At 34.9% G+C, this 19,084-nt stretch overlaps 1 protein-coding gene across 2 annotated transcripts in view; it reads left to right on the top strand.

The window, feature by feature from the left end:
• Positions 1-19,084, top strand: part of COL5A2 (collagen type V alpha 2 chain) — a 177,690-nt gene that overhangs the window by 104,558 nt on the left and 54,048 nt on the right. For both annotated transcript variants that reach the window (XM_058549402.1, XM_058549401.1), the window contains exons 2-7: positions 1,061-1,285; positions 6,304-6,317; positions 10,770-10,802; positions 11,874-11,906; positions 13,378-13,431; positions 18,504-18,614. In XM_058549402.1, the coding sequence (XP_058405385.1) occupies positions 1,102-1,285; positions 6,304-6,317; positions 10,770-10,802; positions 11,874-11,906; positions 13,378-13,431; positions 18,504-18,614 (429 nt within the window). In that variant the 5' untranslated portion in view covers positions 1,061-1,101. The remainder of the gene's footprint in view (positions 1-1,060; positions 1,286-6,303; positions 6,318-10,769; positions 10,803-11,873; positions 11,907-13,377; positions 13,432-18,503; positions 18,615-19,084) is intronic.

Below are 19,084 nucleotides of genomic sequence, written 5' to 3'. Positions count from 1 at the left end.
TGAGGGAAGGAAAGGTAGTGCCAGGCAAACGGATCGAGTTGCACAAGAACTAGGAGGGAGGACCTTTTGGCTTTACAAAGGAGTTTTGAATTTAAGTAGTTGGGAAGCTCCTGAAGGAATTAAGGAAGAATGATATGATCCACGTTATGTGTTAAAATATTACATATGGTTTTGCTTCTTAAAAAAATCACAAAGTTAAAGATGTAATATATGTGTTTATTTTATAGTAAATGTATAATAGAATTACTATTAGTGTGTGTGTAAATGTGTGTGTATATTTTCCATATCTGCATCAAATTTTTATCTGAATATAGAAAAGTATTTGACAGATATTATACAATAGCTTACCATATTGTTTTGTTCATGGCTTTGTAAAACTAATTTTGATGGAAAGATAAATTAATGCATTGCCTGTATAAGCTTTGCATTTCTTTTACAGTTTATAAGCCTTTAGTTTAGGATGTCTAATGGAAATCTAGTCCATAAAATCGGACACTGTTATTCTTTTTTTACCTTATGTTTAAAACTATTTTTAATAACCTTATAAACTTTTTTTAAAGTTTTTCTTCACAGTACGTGAATACTTGTCTTCTGTTGTTGCAGGATTTACTAATCTAAAGTTTCTAGTGAGTTGAAAGTCACAAAGCAGTCACCAAATACTGAAATTATATATTCCCTTTAGAGCTATTCTGTTTCTCCCCATTTTCAAATGGTTTGTTTTTATCCCTCCTTACTGATCTTCCCATGATTAGTTAACTAGGAATTCCAAAAGGAAATCTTTTGGGAAAGTTTCTCTGATTAAGTGTATCTACTTTGGATCATTTTTTTTCCTTCTCCTATCATGCTGAGATATATGTATCATAACTGTTTCATTGTGAATCACATATTGCTTTGTATGGAAATAGTAAATGAAGTAAGTTCATCTGTCTTTTGCCTTCTTGAGAGGTTACTGCTTAGCCCAGAATTTTTTAGAACCCACAAGATGATTCACCTTCTTAAATATTTCCCAGATTCTGAAATTTCAGAAGATTACTAACCTCCTTTTTTCTTCTTATTCTAGAAGGATATGATGAAGAAATAGCCTGCACTCAGAATGGTCAGATGTACTTAAACAGGGACATTTGGAAACCTGCTCCTTGCCAGATCTGTGTCTGCGACAATGGAGCCATTCTTTGTGACACGATACAGTGCCAGGAGGTGCTTGAATGTGCCGACCCTATAACTCCCCCTGGGGAATGCTGTCCTGTCTGTCAACATACAACTGGAGGTGGCAATACCAATTTTGGTAAGAATGCTTAGGACCAACTCAGAACTGATTCAATGACTCATCTTTATGGTTGTAGTGCTTTTTGCTCCCAGAATTCAATAACCCAAGAGAATAATTAAGCTGTTATTCAGTGGTCTTCTGGTTAATGATTTTGCTCACCTGCTTTATCTAATATTTGTGAGCAGGAGACAGAAATTTCCTGTCTTATTAAAAACCAAGGGAATTCTTGGCTGAATTTTGAGTGACTAGGTCTAATTTGAGAATTCTTTGTACCACTTAAGATGGTTGTTTGTTATCCTATCCATGCTGAATGTCTCCAAGATATTTGCTAGTTTTCTATGAAGTCTATTAATGTCCAAGAGGAGATCTAGAAAACATTTATCTTCCCTGGTGCCAACTTTGCCCTTGGGAATGGAATAATGATTTCTAATGTGATTTAGTGCCACAGCACCCTCTATTACATTGGCTCATAAATGCAGAATGCTTTTAATGTTGGCTAAGAAAGACAAGATAATGGAATGGGTTGCCTGGTGAAAAGAATGATATAAATTACTGGTTTTTAAAACTCTTTTTTGGAGAAAAGAGCCTGTGTTTAACATAGACTACGTATTTGAATACATATATTAAAGAGACTTACATATAAGAGAAACAAGTTCATATTTATGTGTTTTAATGAACCAGGTAAGATTAATTGAACTTTTAGGTTGTTTGTTTTAGCAGTCATGAAGACTTTCATGCATCAATGTCAAGACAGTGTCAAGACTTTATTTTGTTCCTCAAAAGTCCATTGCAAATAACAACAAATATAATGAAGTATTCAATAGTATAATCATGGAAACATTAGATGGTGATTTACCAATTCTCCTCTTGGATATCATTAAACAGTAACAATGTGCTTGAATAAATACCTGAACTCAGTTTTTAGCAATGTAACAAGGAAGATATAATGGGAAGAATAAAAACAAGACACCTAAGGGCTACATGAAGCAGATACAATCTGAAAAGAAGCCCCAAGAATGAAGTAAAATAAACCTGTGGGGATAAGTGAATATAATCATGCATCCCTTAACAATAGGGATATGTTCTGAGAAATGTGTTGTTAGGCGATTTTGTCATTGTACGAACATCATAGAATGTGCTAACACAAACCTAGATGGTATAGCCTACTACACGCCTAGGCTATATGGTACTAATCTTATGGGACCACTGTCATATATGCGGTCCATCATTGACCAAAATGTCATCATGTGGCACATGACTATAGTACATTGGGACAATGGTGGCAAGTATCAAAAACACACAAGAGCAAAATACACAACCTCCTCCAAATAGCTGGTTTAGGAAAACTCAGTTCATTCCAAGATGAATAATATAAAAAGAGCAGGCAACAGCATTGATCCAAAGATACTATAAGAAAAAAGGTAGGAAAGTTTAGCTAAATTATACACCAGTAAACGTATTACCACAGAACAGATAAAAGCTCTGAGCAACCATTTAACCATAAGCTAAATAAAACTTTATGATGTAATTGCATCTAAGAAAGAAGGCCATAAATTAGAAATACAAAAAATAATAATAATGATGATTAGGAAATAAGTAGAAGGAAAACCAACACCATCATAGAGAAATGAAGATGAAATAGGAAGGAGCAAAAGGAGAGTTCATACTTCAGAAATACAGTAAGGGACATGGAAAATAGAAGTGAGAAAAGCAAAAACAAAATTAGAAAGGATTTGAAAGAAAATAATAGATGTAATAATATATATTGGGGGCTGGCGCGGTGGCGTAGTGGTTAAGTGCACGCACTCTGCTTCGGCGGCCCGGGGTTCACAGGTTTGGATCCCAGGCATGCACTGATGCACTGCTTGTCAAGCCATGCTGTGGTGGCGTCCCATATAAAGTAGAGGAAGATGGCACGGATGTTCGCCCAGGGCCAATCTTCCTGAGCAAAAAGAGGAAGATTGGCATCAGATGTTAGCTTAGGGCTAATCTTCCTCACACAAAAAAAATGATAATATATATAGAATATAAAATAGAGGAAAGGTAAAGGATAGCCTTCTAGAACAATCCCCAAAGAAGAAATAAATGCAATGGAGCACAGCAAATAATGATATAATACAAGAAAACTTTTCTGAAGTAAAATTAAACTTAATTTCGGAATTGAAAGAGAAACCAAGCATCTGAAAAAATTGGCCCAGAAGAGTCGATATAGTGACATATCTTAGTAAAGTTGTTAAACTTTAAAGAAAAAGAATCTTTTGGAAAATCAGAGAAAAAGAATTAGTAAGTTCTAAGGAGAAAATATATTCAAATTAGTCACAGATTTCTCCAAAATAACATTCAATGCCATAAGAGAATGGAGCAATAATTTCATGTTTCTCTAGGAAAGAACTATATGAACCAAAATTTAAATATAAATCCATTCTCTCCTTCAAGCATAAAAACTATAGAAAAAATATTGAACACATAGGAACTCTGGGAATGTTGTTTCCCTAAATTTCTTGGGGAAACTACTATGGGACAAACCCAACACAACCCAGAGTTAATTGGAGAAACTATCAAAGAACTGATGTGAGCATTGATATATTTAACTCTAGAAAAAACTAAAACAGAAGTGCAGTTTAGAGTGACAGATGGGAGGGTGAATCTTATTGAATCTGACAATATGGAAATAATATAACTAATACATAATGAAAGGGGAAGACAAATAAAGGGGTGAAATAGAGTTGAGTTGGCTAACTCCTCATCCTTAAGAGGTAGAAGTCAAAGAATATCATTCAAAGCTGACAAATCATGTAGAAGAAGTAGTGGCACATTTAACACTGCAAAGATAAATGCAAAGAAAGGGCATTTCCTTGTCTAAGATTGAGTGCTGGAAGAAAGGGTGGGGGACCGGAAGAAATAGGAAGCACTGTAATTTTTATCATTGCCCATTTTAGTGGAACTAATAGAAACTGAGAAACTGTCTAAATACAACTCTGAGAGTAATATATAAGAATAATGTTAAGATAAATAGTGGAGCCAATATATGAATATTCTAAACATCAGAAGGACTAACACACCAAACAATACAAATATTCTTGAAAATATGATAAAACTTTTTTTAAAAGATAATGAAAAATCCACAGCTATATTCTGAAATAAATAAAAAAAGAAAGAATAAAAATATGTGCCTTTAGCATCCATCTCAAAAAAATTAGAAAAAGAACAGCAAAATCCACTGAAAATAAGCAAAGGAAATTCATAAAGAAAAAACAGAGGTCGAAAATAAGAAAACTGAAATATAGTATAAATAATATGTAAATTCAAAAGATGGTTCTGCAAAAAACTAGCAAAATATGTTAGCAATAAAATAAGAAATGATAATGGAAAAATGGCCAAATGAAAACAAAGACCATAAAAGAATAATGAGACTCCTTTGCACAACTTTATGCTGATAAATTTGAAAACCTATATGAAATGGATAATTTTCTAGGAAAATATAATTTGCGGAAACTAGTCCTGGTAGAAGGAGAAAAACTGAGCACACAGATTTCTCTAGAAGAAATAGAAAAACTTGTAAAGTGGGTAGACCTCCAAAAAAGTAGCAGGTGGTTTCACAGCTGTGCCAAACCATTACAAAACGGATGATTTTAATGCTTTTTAAACTCTCTAGGACATTCAAAGAGAAGGCAAACTTCCAACATCTTATGAAGGAAGTAAACCCTTGATAGCAGAACGTGACAAAGATTGCACAAAAGAGAAAACTATAGAGTAATCTTATGAATATTTGTTTAAAAACAAAAATAAAATATTAGATCTATTAGCACATTAAATGAATAATTAGTCATGAAAAAGTAGAGATTGTTCCATAAGTAAAAGAATAATTCAATATTAGGAAAGCTATTAATAAAAATAATTATCTTAAGAGATCTATAAAGAGGGAGCATATGATTTTCTCTATAATTGAAGTAAAGATATTTGGCAAAGATCAATAAATATTCTTGATAAAGACACTTAGTAACTTAGTAATAAATGACATTTCATTAACATGATAAAATATTTTGATCTCAGCTTAAAAGCTTCATTTTGTTTAATAATAGAAATATTCCCACTATACTCAGAGTTACAACGTGGACATCCATTATGACGACTGCGATTTAACATTATTGAATGTACCTGAACAAACAATTAGCTTAAAAAAAAAATTAGAGGTTTAGAAATTAGAAAAGAGGAGGTAAAATAATTAATTTATGGTAAATATAATTGTGTGCTTACAAAACATAAAGGAATGGAATAAAAAAATGGTATGAAAATAAAAGAATTTAGTAAGACAGTGCAGTGTAAAATTAACAAATTAATAGATTTGCTAGATACTAATAATTACCTCATAGAATAAATAATGGAAATGAAAAATACCTCATTTATAATAGCAACAGGTAAGATAAAGTGGCTAAGGATATACTTAACACAAAATGTTCAAGATCTATCTGAAGAAAACTTTAAAACACTACTAACTCAAATGATGACTTTAATAAGTGGAATATTCTAGTATGTTCTTTGTTAGGTAGAATCATAACAGGAAAATCAGTAATAGTGGCCTCCTCTTGGGGGTGAAATGAGGGAAATAAGGGATAGAGGACAAGATGGAAGGAGATTTTTCACTGAATTGTATTCCTTTAATATATTTTGGTTTTTTAACCATATGAATGAATAGCCTACTCAAAAATATAAAAAACAGAAATAGAGAATATTGATTGAAAATAATTCATTATAACTTTAATTGTCAATTTTATAATTGAATGAATTTTAAATGCTATACAAATGATGTGAAAAACATTCAAATAACGTCAGGATTTTCCAAAGGGATGTATTATTTTACCTTTGATGAAAATATTGATCCAAAACAACTTTTGAGTTCTGCCTACCGGTAATAGGGAAATCTGTTTACATTAAATTCTGACTCCACAAAAAGCCATTTATTGAAAATAATTACTTAGGAGATTCTCAATAACGGTTTCTGCATAAAATAACACATTTTTTCTTTTTTTTTATAGGGAGAGGAAGAAAGGTAAGTTTTACTTTGCATAGTTTCATTTTAATAATTTTTTTCATTGTAAAACTGTCCACACACGTCTGTGCTTTGAAGTGTTTGAAAGCCTTTTGTAAAGCACAAAGTACCATACAAATATAAACATATGAGCACAGTTCAGCTATTTTACTTATAGATTACCAATGCTTCTATTTTATTCACTTTGTTCATTTTTGTTTATAGATGTTTCTTCCAGAAGGTAATGAATCCCTTAGGGATTGAGATTGTGTCATACTAACTTCTGAATTAGTTGCATTTATCACAGTGCTTAGTACATACCTCACACATATTGGAAGTGCACCCAAAGTCTAATGGAAGGAAGGCAGGAAGAAGGGAAGAAAGGAAGCGGGGGAGGAAGGTGTTCTACTTTGATGGGGTTGTAGTCCCTCTTCTATTGCTTAGGAAGTAAAGATTCAATTAAAAGAATTAATTGAGCATTTTACCAAATAAACACCACCTCCCCTTCTCTCCCCTTCGCCACCTTCAAGGAGCCTAAAATCTAATCCTAGAGACAAGCCTTACACTCGAGAGGTCACTAGCCATGACCCTAGTACACTGGCCAGTTTAGCCTCTGGTCATCTGGACATGGGTGATCCCACTGAGCAAAGAGAGTTCCATTTCTTTGGATGTATTCTCAGTTTTCTGGGTAACTTGAAAACTATGGCATTTGTTTCAATCTTATCCAGATGGGATGGGCACAGAGATGGAAATGGGCAGTCATCCCAAATTTCATGGCAGATAGAAGTTTACCAGCGATTTTAAATTGTCTTTACTTTTGCATACAGTGGAACTTCGGTAAAGTGATAATCAGATAACCAGATAAAGCAATGCTATACCTTCATGGTAAATGAAAGTGATGCTATCAAGGGGAAGTCCTGGCCACTTTTATACTTTTTGGTTCAGAGGGTAATACCATAAATTTGTCTTAATCGGAATAAATATCAGTGAAGCTATTTAGATATGAATACACGTCAAAGGAGAAGGATTACAAATACCTGCTCACATTTAATTTATATCTGAAAACTAGAAAAAGTGGAAAATTAAAAGTTTGACTATAGGCCTCAAACAAACTAGGTAGATAGATAGGTGATAGTCTGTGAAATAAAAAAAGAACTGACAGTGAGAACTGTCCTGAAATAGTCAGTTTAATTTGGTTAGTAATCACCCAATTTGCTGAGGGACAACAGTTAGGCTATGTCATTTAGTTTACTGCCTTTTTCCAAAGGCATTGTGGGACAGCTGGAAGAAGGACACACTCAAAGCAGCTGCCAAGTTAGCATACTTTTGTTATGTGCCCCTATCTTCATGACTCTCTCATTTATTATCAGGTGTCATCAGAAATATGAGAGCAGAGACATGCTATAAAAATGTATTTTGTGCTTGGTTTATATCAATTTTTATTTTTATTTATAATTTACTCATTCATTTATGTTAACTTCCAAACAATTACTGAGCCTTTGTTATAACCCTGTAAGAGGCAAATGATGCAGATGACACGATGGTGGGGAAAAACACTGATTGCCTCCATGATGCCATGGTCACGGCATCCTATAAAAGTGATGAGTCATGTCCATAGATCATTAAGGGATGAGTAACAGATGAGAAATAAAATTAAACTGTAATTCTCATCTGAATCTGAGTACTTGAATTTTATGTTTCCCAGTGCGTGTGAAAATCAAATTTAGTAAAACTTGAGATAAATCATCGTTCCACGTAAATTAACTTATTCTAAGCCCATATTAACAAAACCAACAAATATTTACATTTGTAGTTTATATCCAAAATAAGAAGTATCAGAGAATCATTAGACAAATTTATTATCAGAACCTGGTAATGGAACACTTAATCCCATATCAAATATTGTGGAACAATAAAAAACTCATAATAAGATATCAAAAAGCCTACAATTTATCTAAGAAAGATATCAGCAGGTTCAGTTCTCCTAAATACAAAGTAAGAGCAAAGCTTGCATTTTCCTTGCTGGTGTCTTAGGATGGAGATTTCACAACCATTCTTAGCAGGCGATTCTATTTTTCTCATTTTGGCTGAAATAATTTCTCCTCCCTTTTACTTATTTTTCTAGATTTGTTCCAGAAAGGAACATTTTTTTCAGCATCCTTCTCAGGATCCTCTCAAATAAAGTCCTTTATTTGTTGGACACAGATTTATATGCCCTTTCTAAACAATTCACATTCTTGTAGCATTTCAAAGAAAGCTCTTACAGCTCTTAAAAGGTTAATGTTTCTCACTTCCGCATTCTAATAAAAATGGAAAGAGCCAGTTTAGAAGTAAGCAGATGTGGAAACGCAGAAATAAGCCTGTTCTTCTTTGTTGCCCACACGTGTTGATCCCTTCTTCCTCTAGTCTTTCTGTAGGTTGTCTTTTAGTCTCCTGTTTTCTTCTTTGAACTTATTCATACAGAGCCTGTTCTGTAGAGCCATTTCTCACTTCTGAATTCTCAATTTATTCCTGACTTCCAGAGTATTAGCTACCATAGTGTTAAAATCAGCAAACATGATCAGGATATTGTTCGGCTGTTGAGTCCATCTTTAAGACTATCAAGATTGTAAAATAATTTTTAAATTTCACTTTACAAATTTTATCAGATGTAAGATACTAGTGGAAGGATATAATTAGATTGTGCCTTTCAGGAATATAATTTGGTGGTCTAGATCACAAACCTTAAAAATACATGTGATCTTTAATCCACAACTTGAACTTCCAGAAATATATCATCAGGTATTGATTAGAGATGCCAAAAAACATTTATAAACAAGAATATTCACTGTAACGTTATTTTATTTTATTTTTTTTTGTGAGGAAGATCAGCCCTGAGCTAACTTCCATGCTAATCCTCCTCTTTTTGCTGAGGAAGACCGGCTCTGAGCTAACATCTATTGCCAATCCTCCTCCTTTTTTTCCCCCAAAGCCCCAGTAGATAGTTGTATGTCTTAGTTGCACATCCTTCTAGTTGCTGCATGTGGGACGCGGCCTCAGCATGGCCGGGGAAGCGGTGCGCCGGTGTGCGCCCAGGATCGAACCCAGGCCGCCAGGAGCTGAGTGCGAGCACCCAACCGCTAAACCAGGGGGCCGGCCCTGTAATGTTATTTTTAATTGTAAAAATGAAAACAAAATCCAAGAGTAAAATACTGAGGCATTGATTAGGTAAACTAAGTTCGGGTACATGATGGGAAACTAAGAATACGAGAATAACAGTGGTTATTTCCTGGATGTTGAGTATGATGGTTAGTTTCTTCTGCATGTTTCTTCTATTTTCAAAATTCCCTACTCTGAACTCATATTATTTTTATAATCAGATAAAAGAACAACGTATGTGAAAGGAGAAATTAAATAAAATAGAACACATTACCCTTGTTTTTTCTACATTTTGATATAATCCTTAATGTATTCATCCTCCACAATTGCCTAGTTAAAAGCATTATTTCATAATATATTAATGGAAACTAATATACCCAAGAAGAATTTATTGAGAACTTCTGTGTGCCAAACTAAGGTTGTAAAGTAGACATGATCATGACCTTGGGGAGACCAAAATCTGCTGGAAGACTAATCCTGAAATAAATAATACGAGTAAATATGTGATCAAATAGAGGTCTATAAAGTTACAATTCATTTGGTATTATTTAACCTATGTAGTTGACATCATGCTGTGAGAATACAATTTTTGAGAATCCAAAGTTCTAAGAATCAAAAGAAATTCTATCTACATCTGGTGTGTTTGCTACATCTATTATAAAAAGAAATTAAACGGCCTGACTTTAAGTTATGATAGTTTCTTGTGTTATTTTTTATTGTCCTATTCAATTAACATATTTTCTAGATTTTCCTCAGATTTTGAGAATTACCTGACTAATATTATTACATCTTTTGTTTTTTTTAAAGATGAGATGAGCATACTTATCTCTTGTTATTTCTCAGATTCTTCTATGAGTTTTAAAAAAGGGTGGCAGGTGTTTCAGGAATGGCATCTGATAAGTTACTAAAAACTAGATGGCATGTAATATGAGTGTGAAAATTCAAATATATCCAAATTTCTGGATTTTCTTTTCTGTTTTAGTCTCCGGGTAGTTTTTCCTAGGGTGCTTTGACTTGACATCTTTTCCTCACAAGCGTTTCTCGGTCTAGTCAACTCTTTGGGTTGGATTGCTGTAAAAACTGAAGTGAAACAGATTTATGCATTTCACACACTGAACTGATTTTATTTTTGTGTCTTTCAGACGAGTAGTACTTTTTTGTGTGTGAATAATATCTGACTAAGTATCCTAAAAATTGATTAACTTTCTTTTCCTATTTTTAAAAATATTTCTTGTATAAAAATTCTCAGTGTTCTCATAGAATATTCTAGTATGACATGTTTATGCCCAACTAGCTATTACATTTTTCTAATTGAACCTTTTTTTTACTTCATAGGGACAAAAAGGAGAACCAGGATTAGTGCCTGTTGTAAGTATATATGTACATATATTGTTTTCATGTACCTGTAGTAAACTTAGCTATAGTATAGTTGTATATTGCTTATGTACGAACTCTCAAAAAAAAGAGAAATTTATTTTATAACTGAGTTTTTAGTATAAAACAAGCAAACCAAAATAGATTAATTCTTTATTTAATAGAAAATTTAATGTTTAATTAATATAATATTCCTGACTTTTATAGTCCCATGACTAAAAGTGGAAATTGAAGTTTTACAAAATTAAATATACCACATGTGAATACAAAGTGATAATTAAGATGTATATTTTTTAATAGTATAAATAGCCATGTAATGCAAATAGAAAGGCATGATTTAATATGGAAATATGTCATGCCATTCTCCTGACTGAGATTCCATATTGTTTGAGTTCTTAAAAGTTATTTAGAATTGTAGATGATCAAAAAGTATATTATGTAATAGGATGAAAGTTCTTCAACCACCACTCTCATAGATTTTAAAGGAGTCGTCATCACTCTGTCAAGACAAAAGTACACGTATGTCAATTTCTTTGGCAGTGTTTGCGTTTTTGCTTTTCATTACATTGACTTGTTTTTTAACAAAGATTACCTAAAGGAAAATCATTCATATTGTTTTCTTTCATTTAAAAACACTTATGTGTACTTACTATGTCTGAAGTGCTGTTTTAAGTGCTTTACAAATATTTATTTATTTGTCTTCACCACTCTGTGAGGGAGGGAATTTCATAATCATCATCACCATTTTACTGAAGAGGCACTTTAAGCACAGAGAGGATAAGTAATTAATCCAAGGTCATACAACCGGTAAGGAATGGAGTCGGATCTGAACCCAGGCATCTTGGCTCCAGCATTGGTCTCTTAGTCTACCAGTACTGCCTCCCTATATTAGAGTTTAAATTAGATAATGTTTTAACTCATAAGGCAAGGAAGAAATGGGCATCAATTGACAGCGTCTATCTGTTTGAAAAAAATTCACTGGGGCTTTTGTTGTGATTCTAAATTTTCTGACTCTTGACTTAAAACTCTGTAGAAACTTCATAGATTATTTTGTTTATCGTTTAGGTAACAGGCATACGTGGTCGCCCAGGACCAGCAGTAAGTACTTTCCTCCAATATTCATGGTACTCTTAAGTTCTCTGAGATACTGAAAATCTTTACAGCTATTATATCCATGAAAAGACAATGGAAAGTAAAACAACGATGCTTGGTTTCTTGAAGCATTTTGTCTTGAAACATCTTCAAGTTTAGGCATTCCTTTGCAGCAATGAATGACAAATAGGGGATCGTTTCATTCTGAAATTGATGACCCCTATTATTCCTCATGTGTTAGTGTTACTATTGGTTATGTGAAAAGCAAAGCAATCTATTGTTACATTGTTAATTTTAGATTAACCTTACTCATTGAAATTAAGGCATACTTGTCTGTTGTTTGACAATGATTAAGGGCAGATTACTTCTATCTGTTTAATGAAACAAACGGTTAATTTCATCTGTTAATGAAATTAAATCATATATTGCAGTAGAATTTGAGACAGTACACATCAGAATAGCATATTTGTGGCTTAGCATAAAAGACTACTGATTTCAGGTTTGGATTAGCAGTAGCATTCATAGGTAACTAGATGAATAACATACACACACACAATTCCTGTAAATTTTAAAACACATTAAATCAACATAAGTAAAATACCATTATGCTTTACCAGACCTGATCCAGTCTTTTCTGAAGCTTTTGCTTTTAAGCAATACTGTATGTTGAACTGAGTAAATGCACAATTGAATTTTCATAATTCAATTGAAACTCTCTTTTGAAGAGAAATAAAATTCTCCTGGCAACTGCCATTTTCCAGAAAAAAAAAGCAAATTTAAGATATTAGTACAATAATGCCACTTTTGAAATATAAAAATTATTTGTTATTTGAGGGGAGAAATAACTACAATTACCATTTGGAAAATTCTAAGTGGATTTTAAATATACAATGGAGGTGATGCAACATTCTAAATCAAGTTAAAAAAAATTCACTTGAAGGTACATAAAGCGGTAGTCGAATAAGAGGCCTTTCTTTCCATTTCTTTCATGGCAACTTGAACTGTGATGAATAGTTTGGGGTATCATGTGCCAATACGAACTCAGACATTCCCTCAGATAATTGATAATTTGGGGTTTGCACATCTATGCAGTTCTCAGAATCCGAACTGTTTGAGCTTTTGTGCCCATAAATTTGTTGGCAAAGGCTTGTCTGGGACAAGACAGCAAAAATGATCCTTGTAAATTTGCAATTACAGTTCAAACTAATAGATTCAGCTCATTGGGCTCCATGACGCTATAATGTAGCACTTAATTCTTTACAGGCCTTTAAGCTTCACTGCTAAAATAAACAGCCTTTCTATGTACACAGAACTTTTATACGCACATGGCTTTATTTTTTATAGTCTTAACTGAAGTGAATTCATAAAGAGGGGTGACATTTCTGTTTTCCAATTTTCTTGTATCAAGCAAACCTTTAAAACAAAAGCCTCTGAAGTATACACATTTTGCGGGCATAACCATCATTTTCTGTTTTAGGGACCTCCAGGATCACAAGGACCAAGAGGAGAGAGAGGCCCAAAAGGAAAACCTGTAAGTTGACAGTGGAGTGCCCTTTTTGTGAATTGTACAGTGTACTGTGTAAGCCCATCCACACCGTGGTCCCTGGACGCAGCAAAGAGCCAGTGGCACTGTCCCTGTCTCACCTCTATTAAATGGGACATAGAATTCAGGCCATCAAGTGATTGTGTACCTCTCCTGATTCAGAGGAAATTATCACATGCTAATAATTACCTGTTATCTTTTTAGATAACACAAATGATATTTCTTTGTCCTTTATGAGGTCAAAGTAAAATAAAGTAGACTCTAAGGAAACATAATGAATACCTCCTGTTGTTTTCAGAAGTTGTAACTCATGAGTAAACAATGCCAAGAACGTACTGTTGAGATAAAACACCGAAGTTCTGTGATCTGTTGTTGCTACAGGAATAACCAAATTGGATAAAGGAAAAAGAAATTACTAGATGACAAAATTTTCTTTCAAGTGGTCGTATAATGAATTTATTTCCCAAGTAACACTCTGTCTTTTTCACTGAGCAGCTGCTGCAGAGCTGTCAAAGGAGTAATTTTAAAAACCAACACAATCCATTATCAGAACAAAGGGAGCACCTTTAAATTTAAATAATCAAATCTATCCCCTTGAGGTAAAACATGAGGATATTATATAATATATGCCAAATGTTTTCTCTTATGACTAAGTCCTAGGATAGCAATTCTTTTCCCTTTTTATATCTCACCTTCAAAAACTAATGTCTTTCATATATTAAATAGCTGGATTAATTTCTGTATTGCTATCATTAGCTCATGTTTCAATCAGAAAAATTTGTGCTGGTTAATTTTCTAATGATAGCTGCTAAAATTTAACCGTATGAATTTTTAGCCTTCCAAATATGTATTTATCATACCTAAATGGGAGAAATAGATGAGCAAGGAAGCAACAAACAACTTTGAACATATAAATGAGGAAAAAACATATTTTAGATGCTGTCCCTAGGACCTCTTGCCACTGGTTTCATCTTTGATACTATTTTATGCTTCTACACATTTCCCCAAGTATAGCGTGATGCCTGTACTTTTTCCAGACTGGAGCTGGAGTTATGGATGGTACTTGGAAGCAGGAAGGTAAATGATAGTGCCCCAAGGAAGTGGGGCATAGCCACACAGGTGGGCAGCGAGGCTGAGTTGTGATGATCTTATGCCCCATTCTTCATTGCTGTTCTGCCGAGCTGTCTCACCCATGTTGGAGCTTAAACACTGTTGGTAGCTCTCCAGATGTCTGTTCAGGGTCTAGAAGGAGAGAGACAGGTGGAAGATGACTGCTGTTGGGTGGAGGGTGGTTGGTCATGCAGAAAACTCTGCGCATCAATGTGCTTGTGCCCAGAAGAGTTGATAACACTGAGTCCTGAGTCTGGGTGGAATTGCTGTGGAAACAGTGGCTGGACTTCAGAATTCCTTGTTAGGATTCAGTGAATCTCCTCCTCACTCCTCCTACTTCTCTTCTCTTCTTTTCTCGACTTAGTGTGTGATGTGCTCCATTTCCTGATTTGGTTAGGCCTGAAATAATTAATGCGAATTGGGTATGAGTGTGTGTGTGTGTGTGTGTGTGTGTGTGTGTGTGTGTGTGTAAAAGGATGAGGAGTAGTTATTTATTTGGAATTAAGCCAGAGAATCTTGGCAGATACCCAAGCAGGAAATCTGTTCCTCTCTTAATCCTAGCAAGCTGTGGTGTGATGGTACTCGTTAAACAACTGACTCATTAAAAAAAAAAATGCGCCTGTAGCTTTTGCTGGTTTCCCTGGTGTAAATACTCCCACCGTGGCCAATTTTAAGATACTGGCTTGATGTCACAAAATACCTGTAGGTAGAATGTTTTGCCCCAGTTCCCAAGACTTGCAGGATCTGCCTCCCTGGATTAAAGCTATGGCTGACACAATATAGGGTGGTGCTGTAACCCTAAATACCATTTTTTTCCCCTTACTTCCACTACCATCAAACACTACAGAAGGCTCACAAGGTACAGCACAGTTTCTCAATCTCAGCACTATTGACATTTGGGGCCAGATAATTCCTTACGCATTGTAGGATGTTTGGCAGCATTCCTGATTTCTACCCACTAGATGCCAGTAGCAGCACCTACCCCCCTCCCTCATACAATTGTGACAACTAAAAATGTCTCTTGATGTTGCCAAAGATCCCCTGGGGGGCAAAATTGCTCAGGATTGAGAATACTGATATACTCTCAAAAAGCTTTCATTACTAGCCAATAATCATCATGACTATCTCTCATCACATGTCCTTAGTTTTAAGTGTGCTGTCCTGGTAACTTCATAGTGACAAACTAGCAACCTGTCAGGAGATGGTCAGCCAATGGTGTGCTGAGTTCTAATTGCGCATGACACTTAAACTCTATAGGTCTGTCTCCTCACATGTGAAATGGGAAATATACCAGTTCTCCCCTACTCCAACATTTCGTAATTTGTGTGTGTGTGATGCTATTAAGCAGCAGTGAATAAAAAGTTCTTGGTTCTTGACCGTTCTGGGTCGTTACACCATTCTGCTTGTGGACGTTTAAAGGTCGCCACCTAGTGGCGATCTACAAGTACTTTTTATTGTAGACTGCTTCCTGAGATACTAGAGTACCCTGGGGGCTGGGAGGGAATGATTATAAATAGATCATTTACCTTAATATAAAATTTTTGTGATTCAGCTCACTTGGAAATATGAAAATATATATTTTAATGGATTCCCAGATTATAATTTTTGTTTTCAATAGTTATCAGTAAAAATGCTCATGTATTATAATTTTTTTTTGTTATTTTCATGTATAATCTGCGTTACTATGTTCATTCAATTTGGGATAATTTTCACAAGCTTCTGTTAATTTTAATCTCAATTTGTATAAGAGTAAATCACGTAAGCTATTTAGAGGAGATGCCAGGGAGACACAGACTGCATCATGAAGTCAATGAAAAAGTGGACTGTCTTCAGAGCAGACTTTGAAATGGTTATTAATCGCAGAGAGCTGGAGAAAGCACACAATGTTTTGAGGATTAATATTACCCAAACTTCTCTCTACTCCCATTAACACTAAATGTAGTTTTTGATTTTTGTCTTTAGAAATCTCTTTGGGTGCAGAGATAATGTTTTAGCTCGTTTTTTGTATATAACAATGCCTGGTTATCAATTAGCAATTTCACATTTCAAAACCACATTACAAGTTTTCCACACAAGGTTCTATGAGTAGGTCAGACTACTGCTTTGTCTGTGTCACCACGGACGTTACACATTTCCAGTTCCTGTTGCTCACATTTACATGATCCAGGGATCCTAGAGAGCAATTAAAATCAGCCTCCATTATGTATAAGGAAAAGAGTTCAGTGAATTGTCAGTGGTTTAGGAGTCAGAAAGGCTTTGATTTTTAAAGGATGAGAATAATTTTCTGAGAAATTATGTTTCAACATGTGAGTTTTTCAGGCTAAGTTATCTAACTTCTATTTGAGTAGGTACATTTGCTTATTTATTCTACTCTTCCAGGAAGTAAACACATCTATATGAATGTTTGAATATATTAAAACATATTAATTAAATTTCTGAATAGCTATTATGCCACCTTTCCCAAAACCATCCTATGCAAAATGCCCCCTCTCCTACCTCAGCTTGTCTTATATTTACTCCTTCTGCTGTATCAGCTCGTATTTCAATGGCTTATGGTAGGCCAGTAGGTATTCTCATGTTTAGGCATTCAGTTTACTATAAACTAAAGTTTACTATTAAGCTTCAATTCGCTTCCATATTTTTTTTGATCCCTGCTTCTAATAATAAACATCATATTAACTTTTGAGTTCTTTAGTCTTTTCTTTCTTTTTAAAGTCTGTCAAGACTTTTAAGGGTTAAAAAGCCAGAAAATACTTAACAAGAGTTGTGGGAATGATGAGGTTAGGGGACGGAGCGTTTCCAGAACTGAGGACGTGGCTGTTCCCCAAGCTGCCTTCAGAATGTGGGTTAGGAGGAGGGTGGAATTTGGCAGCTGGAAATCATTGCTCACTTCTCTGAGAACTAGACTTGGCTGGGTCACTGTGCCTTTCCCTCTGTTTCTCATTGGTCTGGTCTACCTTCAGGGGTGGTAAGGAAAATAAAGTGTGCCAGACTTCAAGTACTAGAGTAAAGAGATTGAAATGTGAAAATGCAATAAGCATATACTGAGTGTCTACTATGTGCCACGAAGTATGCGTGGCATTAAAAAATTAGAAAGATGAAAAAAACCGCAAACTCCAATCAAGTGTCCTTCACATTTTTTCCCCCTCCGGGGGGAGTTTAAACAGGACATACATAGTCAACTGTAATCGAAGACAGACAAGTGAATTTAGAAATTGTTGATTAAATACCCTCTAATAGCAAAACTCAACCAAATAAGAAAGCTTATTCTAGAATACCGATGAACTGAATATAATTTTATAATTATTCCAAGAAGGCTGATTACTAGGGACTTAACAGATCAAGAGTAAAATTCTTACTGAGAACATATCATGTCCTGATGGAAGACGTGTGACCAGTGCTAAAATCAGCAATGTGGGCATAGCTGATGAAACTACTGTAGTGGCTGGATTGCTATATTTTTTTAAGACTTGATTTATTTTGGAGAAGTTTTGAGTTCACATCAAAATTGAGAAGAAGGTACAGAGAGTTCCCATATGCCCTCTGCCTTCATACATGCACAGCCATCACCATTATCAACATCCCCCATCAGAGTCTATAGTTTACATTCGGGTTCGCTTTTGGTGTTGTACATTCTACGGGTTTGGACAAGTGTGTACTGACGTGTATCCACCAATATTGTATCGTACAGAGTATTTTCACGGCCCTAAAACTCTGTGCTCTGCTTATTCAATCCCCCCACACCGTCTTCAACCCCTGGGAACCACTGATCTTTTTACTGTCTCCATAGTTCTGCCTTTTCCAGAATGTCATAGTTGGAATCATCCAGTATGGCTATTCAGTTTTAAAATAATGAACACTTCATTTCCATCAAGAAGTCTGTGCTTTTAGCTTTCTACTAAGTACATATTTGGCAATAAGTTCTGATTTCCAGTGGCTTGTTTTTCCAGGGTCCTCGTGGTCCTCAGGGAATCGATGGAGAGCCCGGTGTTCCTGGTCAACCTGGTGCCCCAGGGCCTCCTGGGCACCCCTCTCACCCAGGACCCGATGGCATGAGCAGGGTGAGTTGTGTGTGTTGTTCAATGTCATATTTAGATAATATTTAGTTTTTGATTTGTTGCTCTGGTTTTAAATTGTATTAGTCCAGATGCTGACCCTTGGCTGTAAGAGCAGCTGAGTTAATGCAGTGCTGCTATGAACAGGATAAAACTAACACATCCACAGGGAATTGTTGGGAAATTCTAAGCAGCATTTTTTTAAAGTGTTGCTACAAATTATTTGTATTTCTCAATGTCAGTTCTGGACCGTCAACTTTGTTCTTTCTGTTGATTCTATAAGACCACTAACATTGTCCCCACTATGAATTGAAAAGAGAGGTGTGTCTCTATGCTTCTGCTGTTCTCTAGGCTCAGAATGCTGACGACATCTGTGCCTTGTCCTCCACATTGAGGGAGGATGACACATCCATGATGATGTATGTGAAAGGACCAACGAGTTGACACTAAAGATGCTATCTGATTATTTACTGAAT

Source organism: Diceros bicornis, chromosome 10 (genome assembly GCF_020826845.1).
Source record: "Diceros bicornis minor isolate mBicDic1 chromosome 10, mDicBic1.mat.cur, whole genome shotgun sequence".
NCBI lineage: Eukaryota > Metazoa > Chordata > Mammalia > Perissodactyla > Rhinocerotidae > Diceros > Diceros bicornis.
Note: the sequence above shows the minus strand (reverse complement) of the source record. Positions and strands in the feature narration are given on the sequence as shown.